Below are 8,948 nucleotides of genomic sequence, written 5' to 3' on the forward strand. Positions count from 1 at the left end.
AAAAAAAAAAAAAAGGATTTCTACGTCGCTTAGGTTGCTTTCCCCACCGGTTTGCTTTTCCGTCTCCCACAGTCTCAGAACCTTTTCTTTTTTCTCTTTTGCTTAGCTCCTTTTACACTCAAGCTGTGTAGGGGGATTTAAATTCCAACCCGGAACTCGGAGTCGCGTGCCTTGCATGACGGAAGTCGTAGTTTATGTGACTCCTCCCTTCCCGCCTTTCAGGACGATTCCTCCCCGCAGCCAAAAACTACAACTCCCAAAATGCACTTTCGGTTTGTCCCGCCCCCATGCGCACGCGCTCTGAGGCCGCCGGATTTGAATCGGCGGCGTTGTTATTGACGCCATATTGGGACCGGCGGCGGGTGGGAGAGTCCTACGGGGGAGGGGGAAGCGGTTGGACGTGTTCGCTTGTGCTCCTGCTGCCGCAGCCACCTAGCAATCGCCCTGCATCGATCTCCGCTCGCAAGCTACTGACCGTACACGGGCGTATTAGGAGCTGCGTTCCAGCCTCACACCCCACGGTGCTGTTTCCGACTTCAGAAAGGATCTATCTCTGCACAGAAGCGCCTCAGGCGCGGCGCAAAGCTCGAGCGGACGGCGGGGGCGGCCGGAGCCTCTCCCGGGGGAGCCGCGCCTGAGGAGGCGGAAGAGCCCCCCTGACGCGACTGGCGTGTGCTGCTGCCCGCCACCGCCCCTCCCGCTCTCACCCGGGTTGTCCCTGGCCACTGCCCCTGCCGCGGAGGCAGCGGCGGCGGCGGCTCTCCTTTCCAGCGCCGGCGCTTCGCGACCCGCTTGGCTCCTGAGCCCGTCGGGTAGGCTCTCCTCGAGTTCCCGCTCTTCCCCCCTTCCCTCGCCCTCTTCCTCGTCACCCCTCCCCGACCCCACCCGAGCCCGGCGCCTCAGCTGCTCAGGGCCATGGCGTGTGGAGCCACTCTCAAAAGGACTCTGGATTTCGACCCGCTGTTGAGCCCGGCGTCCCCAAAGCGGAGGCGATGTGCGCCATTATCGGCGCCCACCTCGGCCGCTGCCTCCCCGTTGTCGGCAGCCTCAGCCACCGCCGCCTCCTTCTCGGCTGCGGCCGCCTCGCCGCAGAAGTATCTCCGAATGGAGCCATCCCCCTTCGGCGACGTCTCCTCCCGCCTCGCCACAGGTGGGACCCGGCCCCGCGGCCGCCGGGGTGGTCGAGAGAACAGGGGTCCCTGGGGTGGGGGTACCGGACTGTGGCTCTCGTTCTTAGCAAAGTAGTCGGGCAGCCACATTTCTTAGCCCGAGGACCTAATAAGACACAATAGAAATGGCTTGATGTCAAGGTGGGTAGTGTTTGGAGGTGGGTAGGGGCTTTGCCTTGCCGATGTTGGATAGAACCGGGACATCTTTTTCTTTGCGCCGAATGATTAGAATTGTTTCCGTAGTCGCTAGAGCCCCAGAGGAAATGATCAGAGAAGGCGATATTATTCATAAATTTAGGCGAGAAGGGTCACATTTCACCCCAGTCTCGATGTGTGCTTGCCGTAATCGATTGGTTGCAGCTATTAACTCTGGGACTGGGTGGTTTGAGGCGAGGCAACAGCCCCTCCTCCAGTTCAGACATGGCTGATTTTAGTATAGTGGGGGTGGGGGGTGGGGATGGATGTCACTGGGGCGAGATCTAGGCCTGTCATTAATCACCCACAAGAACGCCACTTTGGCTGAGTCAAGACCTGTTTCCCTAGCAGGGTCAACAACAAAGAAAATGCTCTTCCCGTGTACTGTAATATGATCACGCTATACGTCTAGACCTTGAGAAATCTTGAACTTTTAATAAGCATATTGCATTGAAAATTGGGGCTGAGGTGTTGCTTTTATTTAGAAATGCTTTATTTCTGCCCAACAAAGTATGTTGGGAGAAAACAACCTAGCCTTGAGAATAATGAAGAAATCAACTCAAGATTCCGAGGGACCTCAGACTTTTGCTTTTCATCTTGAAACATTTCCTGAGAGGGAGTCTATGGGGAATGTCTTTTGGCTGCTTTGTTAAGGCATGTGTATGCCCAGTTTTTTCTGTACTTTGAAATCCTTGTGTGCCCCTGGCACAGTCCTAGGATAGGCTTTTGTGGACTTGAAGTGTAAATGTTTCCTTTGTGTGTAGCATGCAAAGATTTCTGTGTGAGTTTGAAGTAATAATACTACCTTTTAGACAAAGCCTTTTTGTAGCTTGATGTAAATCATTAGCTTTAAAAAGTGAAGTATATACCTGTGTATTTGTAACTTCCATTTGAAATTGACTTTAATTTTTTTTTAAATCACATTTTAAAATAGTTTCTAAATCCGTGGAGTGATCCTCGAATACGCAAGGTACCGTTTTTGATTAAATAGTTGATCTAACTTAAGGACATACTGTTTTAGAGTTGTAGAGAGTTTTCATGGGAATTCTCAGATAAATTTATTTAATGACCTTTATAAACTGTCTTTTAGCTTGAAAAGGCATTCCTTGATTAATTATTAGGCTTTACTTTAAAAAAAAAAAAAAGAAAGAAACCAGTGTCAAGAATGAGCTACTGGTGGTTGACATTTTTGGAATTTGTCTTTTAGTGAAATGGTACCATTAGAAATGGAAATGGAATCTGTACTTAACTAATAAGGCCATTTCAAAATAAAGTCATGAAGTAGCTAACCAGCAATAAATTTCAGTCGAGAAAGTTAATTAATACAGTGCTAGGTTTGGGAATTAAAGTAATATATCTCAATGCCAAAATAATCTCGGGCATGTATGTAGTGGGGGCTATAACATGTCCCCCCCACCTTTAAAGGGCACTTATTCAGGAAGAATTGTGATCCTTTGTAAACTTGTCTTTTCATTGTCATATTGGTAGCTTTGGTTAATATGGTTGGCTCCATATTATCTCAAGTTTAAATTAATTGGACTATCATAGTAAAATGATTGCAATTATTGGAATTGTTTAAGTCAGCTGATTCAGATTCACATTCATTTCCCAAAATACTGATATTCTGTTCTTCAAGGTTTTTTTTTTTTTTTTTTTTTTTTTTTTTTTTTTTTTTTTTTTTTTTTTTTTTTGACATCTACTTTGGAAGTTTAATCATATCCTGAAACCTAAAATCACATCGTAATTGATTCTGAGTCTGCTAAAAGTTATTTCAACTAATTTGAATATTTTCATAAAAAATTGACTTCAGAAAACAAGTTAAAATTGAAGTTTTGACTTGCTAAAATTACATTTTGTAATTTATAGTTTTGAATGACATTCTAAATGTAATTTAATTTGACTTTGTTTATGTGGCCAATTTGGGGTATGCTCCTGTGTGCTTTTAGTAATGTCATAATGGGAGCTGCAGTGTTGTGCAGGTATCAAAGAGCTGCCCCATTTTGATGTTACTAAACTTGGAAATAATTTTCTCAAGCACCTGATTTTTAGCTTCCTATTTCAACACCGATTATTCTTCAACTTTACGGGAGTGAATACCCATCTATCATTAACTAAAATGAGTAGTTAGTATTGGAAGTAGTCAGTGGCTTACCAAATTGAGATTGGCGAACTTGTGGGAACTCTGATTTCCTTTCACATCTGTGAGTTAAAATATACTAAAGTCAATTTTTTTTCAGAGCATGTATACACTTTTTATCATTGCTCTCCTCTAGATACTTACAGTTTAAGTTTCAGATGGCATAGCTGAAGTCATATTGTGGCTTTATTAGTTTCAGGAACTTGGATGTCTGTTTTAAACCTTAGCTATCGTTTTAGTCATTCCAGGAAGGTGATTCCAAAGTTTGACTTGACTTATTTAAATATTTTTCCAACTGTTGCAACTTAATACTGGGAAAAAGGAAGCACTAGCTGAGCTGAAGGAAGTTAAGCTTGCTTTCTTAACAGCAGGGCTTAGAGCCTTTATTATGCGAATTGGCATTAGGAATTTTTTAGGGGCTCCTTACCACACAGCTATCCCAAACCTGTTTTTTGGGACATGTAAGTGTTACTTTAATTCAGAAGTGCTGTCCAGGGCCTAGGGATGGTTGACAAAATATAGCCATATTTTTGTGTAGCCTGAGAGCTAAGAATGTTCTTTACATTTTTTAAATGGTTGGAAAAGAATAAAAAAGATTATTTTGTGACACATGAGAATTATGTGAAATTCAAATTTCAGTGTCCATAAATAAAATTTTATTGGAACATTGTTTTTTTTTTTTTTTTTTTTTTTTTTTTTTAAGTACTGTTCATTGCAGGTGACGATGACAGAGTTGAATAGTTGTCACAGAGAGTGTATTGCCCCAAAACTCCATATTTGCTCTCTGGTGTTTACAGAAGTAGTTTGCTTACTATCTTGTGAAGCGTCGGCAGTGAACTTATGGTATGGGAAAGGAAAAGTGATGAGTGGAAGTAAGGGGAGGGGGAGCAGAAGCATTGAATGTGGTTGGGGAAATGAATGCTTCTAGTAGCTGCATCAGTAGGTATCCTGGTAAGCTATTTGAAAACCAATTCAAAGTATTCTTTACAATTGGTTTTTCAGACATCTCATAATATTACCATTTAGCCAAAAGGTTGTCATGACATTCCCAAAAGAAATTATTTTAATAAAACCAAAATAGCACACAACATTATGAGCGACTGTCAGTCAAATCCAACACATTGTTTTCATTATTATGTAGTGAATGAATGGTCTGAAGATACCTTTCTGTGAATGTTAACATATTTTTGAGTTTGTTAGGCACATAATTCATATTGTTTATGGCTTGGTAATCACTCTAGTCTGCCTTAGGAATTGAATTCTGTGAAGAGTTAAGTTCCTTTGTAAGAACTCATTGTACTTGCTGGAAACTTGCCATTAAAAATGGAAACTACAGCTTGTGAATGGGGAAGGGTTTACAGGAACATAGATTGTTCACCAGACATTGATGCATGCCTGCAAACGGAGACACCAGCTGGCTGAAATGAAATATAAATGGTTCTAGGCAAACAAATGAGATGTCTGTTGGAGGAGGCAGCATCTCACTTCAGATGTCATTTATATTGAGCCAGAAGTATTTTTTAATATTTTGTGGTTATTTAGACAGCTGTTAAGTTGCTCCTGGTTTCTCATTGGATTTGGCAAATAAATGTTTTTAATGGTCTTTGTACTTCGAATCTTAAACCTGATATTCTGTTTAGGACTGTATGTAGCTGCAGTTATTTCATATTTCTATGAATTATGCATTTAAGAATCCTGTGAGTATATGGCCATTAAAAACTGCAATTGTATTCATCACGGGTATCAATATTTTTTTTTATTTTTATTTTTTATTTTTTGAGACAGGGTCTCACCCAGGCTGGAGTGCAGTGGCGCTATCTCAGATCATTGCAACTTCCATCTCCTGGGTTCAAGCAATTCTCACACCTAGAGGAGTAGCTGGGATTACCGGTGTGCACCACCACACCCAGCTAATTTTTTAATATTTTTAATAGAGATGGGGTTTCACCATGTTGGCCAGGCTGGTCTTGAACTGCTGACCTCAGGTGATCCACGTGCCTTGGCCTCACAAAGCGCTAGGATTACAGGCCCAAGCTGCTGCCCCGACTTTCTTTTTCTTTCTTTCTTTTTTTTTTTTTTGGTGGGAAAATAAAGCGTGACGAGCACAGCAACACATAGGGTAAACATGGCTAGATTAGAGGTTAGCCTCTCTTTGGTGTGGAAGGTACTAGTCACTATAGTTGCCACAGAACCATAACTTGAGGCGTAAAGGAGAATAATATAAATTTCTTCAGTTTTTGAGTGGCTTTATAGGAAAAAGAATATAGTACATATTAATTAGGTCTTTTTTTTTTTTTTTTTTTTTTTGTGTGTGAAGCCAAGTGAAGTAAACCATTTAGCAAATTCAGTTTAAAACTCTACTATCGGCCCTCTTTTTTTTTTTTTTTTTTTGAGTCAGCCTTGCTCTGTCACCCAAGGTGGAGTGCAATGGCACAGTCTCTGCTCACTGCAATATCTGCCTCCTGGGCTTAAACTATCCTCCTGCCTCAGCCTCCCAAGTACCTGGGGGTACAGGGATGTGCCATTATACCCAGCAAATTTTTGTATTTTTTTGTAGAGATGGGGTTTCACCATGTTGCCCAGGCTGGTGTCAAACTCTTAGGGCTCAAGCAATCTGCCCACCTTAGGCTCCCAAAGTGCTGGGATTATGCATTTGAGCCACTGTGCCCGGCAGGTTTTTTCTGCTGAGTGTTTTGATAGACCTAGAAAGACAGTGATAGAAAGCTTTCGTTTTGAAAGATTGAGAATAAAAGCTTCAGTGGAAGTGCCCAGTTTTGAGTACCTTTCCTATTTGAAAAGAAATTTTTCTCCTCATTAAGGAAGAATGTGATATAGCATGGGTTAAGTTTGTGCCTCTTAGATAGTTGCTTCATGAAACTAAATAATGGTATTGGGAGTGGGAGTGGGTATTTTCAAGTACCTGTAACTGAATTAGTTAACCAGCAATTTGTGGTCCCTGTAGTCCTTTTATTTATTGCCATGCTTAGCACTGTGACTCACAGAATGTTCTCTACGGATGTGAAACTGCAGGGAATTTCTTGCCTTTGAGAAAACTACCTGCTTTCAAAAAGGTATGAGAGAAAGCACTATTTAAGCCTATTAAAAACCAACCAGGCATCTGAAGTTGTTAAAGAAACCTTCACAAATGGATTTGCATCTTTAATTTTGTTTCTGACTACAGGATTGCAGAACTCAGCTTACCTCCAGTATTTCTTAGCTTTCTAAACATACACTATTTAAATACACTCCAACACATATAGTGTATGGTGAGACTCTCTATCAGCAACAGTCTCACTGTAGCCATGACTTCACAGGAATGTCTTGAATTTTGAGAGCTAAGATGAGTCATGTGAGACTTGTATATGGTGGCTTGAAAATAGCCCTCAAGTTATTCTTACCTGCCATACTGTCCCTCATAATATCTTATCACAAATAGTTTTAAAATGCTAAATTTATTTGTTGAGTTAATCAAGACTTGACATTTCCCAAGGTTCTTAGAGTTGCTGTGGTTGAAAAAAAAATGTAATTTCAGTTTTACTCTGTAATTCTGTACCAAATTTTCTATTTAGACTGTTCTATGACATTGTCATAATGTGTAACATTTCTGATAAAAAATGTGACTCAAATGAGTTGTAACAAATACTGCAATTAGTTTAAGACTTTGAATAATACTTTTCTGAGGTACTTTAAGTAGACTTCTCAGTATTCATTTTTCTGGATAATGATGAGAAACATGGATTACATAAATTATGATATTTTAAGTAGCCCCACGTATAAGAATTTTTCTATTAGATAATTTGCTCATTGGAAGAAACATTTTGAAGGGTTTTACAGGATTTTTAGGAGAAAATACTTTTTAATATGATCTGATTTTTTTTAATTTCTAAAGGAATTGAGTTGTTTGTTATAGCAAGTTTCTCACATGAGATGATATTGTAGCTATATTAAGCCAGGGAATCCTTGCAGGTTATTTAAAATTCTAGTGTATGTCAGTTTGTCAGCTTTAATATTTATTTTGGGCCTACTGATAGAATTTTACAGTATGACAGATTTTGTAGTATTTCTTGTGATGGTAGGCTTTGTTGGATGGTGAACTTCATAGCACTAAGAGAGCAGCTCATAATAATATACTTTTAGTTTGTCTTGGAATGTAGCTTTTCTTCTTTTAAAAAAACCTTAAATCATTAGTTTTATCTGTCTCAAATGTCATAGGCAGATCATCTTGAGATATACTAGTGATATTGTGATTTTATTAACATTGTGATCTTTCCATTAAATACAACTTTTGGATTTGATTTTTTAGGTCTTTTGATGCACCCGGATTTTCTTAACATTATTAAAACATTTAAATTACTCTTCTAGAAGTCACTTGTTCAAACCCTTATAACCTCATTTGAGTTCCAGATACTGTATTGGCTAGGCAGAGAAGAGTAAGAGTCACTCTTGAGAGACAATGATAGAGCAGCCACTGTTGATACTCTTATTAGCTGGCACTTATGTTTTATCAATAGACCTATTTTAATTATTAACGTTTTTTTCACATTGGTATTTCCCTTTTGACAGCCTAAGTATCGAAATTGGGCTACTGATTAAATAACACTTTTGAAAAAGTAGTTTTTTTCCCTTAAAGTGTTCAAGTTTGTTTATTGACTAAGTTTCTGAAATTGTCTCAGTATGTGATGTGTATTCTCACTTTGGTTAGCATTCGTTTTCATTTTTGTTAATGTTAATTCTTAGAAAACTCACTCAAAAAAAATCAAACTAGATGGAATGAAAGGGAGGGACTTGGAAGAGTTGATTTTTTTTGTTTGTTTCTTTTTGTTGAACTTAGCAAATGAAGAGTAGAATGTACAGTTAAGTTTAAAGAATGCCAATTTTTCTTTTTTTCAGACAGAGTCTCGCCCTGTTGTGAGGCTGGAGTGCAGTGGTGTGATCTTGGCTCACTGCAACCTCCACTTCCAGGGTTCAAGCGATTTTCCTGCCTCAGCCTCCTGAGTAGCTGGGACTACAGGCGTGCGCCACCATGCCAGGCTAATTTTTGTATTTTTAGTAGAGACAGGGTTTCACCATGTTGGCCATGATGGTTTTGATCTCTTGACCTCGTGATCAGCCCACCCTGGCCTCCTAAAGTGCTGGGATTACAGGCGTGCACCACTGCATCCAGCCACAAAAGCCATTTTCAAACATTACTATATTATAGGAGATTGCCTTGTTCCTCACACTAAAATATGATTATCTAGAAGAACTTTTCTAAGTGGTATACTTGATTTAAAGTATAGAAGATTTTAGTTGCTGTGACAGAGTGGGGGACTTCATGCTTACTGTAACAATTTTCTATAGCCCAGGGTAAAATAGTGCATTATCAGAGCTTGGCATGGTAATCAGTTGTACATGTGTGGAAATACTGACCTACTTCAGTTTTTTTTTTTTTTTTTTTTTTTTTTTTT

General features: G+C 39.9%; 1 protein-coding gene across 1 annotated transcript in view; it reads left to right on the plus strand.

The window, feature by feature from the left end:
• The first annotated feature begins 317 nt into the window (after nucleotides 1–317).
• The window catches only part of AKIRIN2 (akirin 2), a 23,899-nt gene continuing 15,268 nt past the window's right edge, over nucleotides 318–8,948 (plus strand). The window contains exon 1 of the mRNA XM_017538908.2: nucleotides 318–1,150. Within this exon, the coding sequence (XP_017394397.1) occupies nucleotides 916–1,150 (235 nt within the window). The 5' untranslated portion in view covers nucleotides 318–915. The remainder of the gene's footprint in view (nucleotides 1,151–8,948) is intronic.

The sequence above is a fragment of the Cebus imitator genome, unplaced genomic scaffold (assembly GCF_001604975.1).
Source record: "Cebus imitator isolate Cc_AM_T3 unplaced genomic scaffold, Cebus_imitator-1.0 Scaffold117, whole genome shotgun sequence".
Taxonomy (NCBI): domain Eukaryota; kingdom Metazoa; phylum Chordata; class Mammalia; order Primates; family Cebidae; genus Cebus; species Cebus imitator.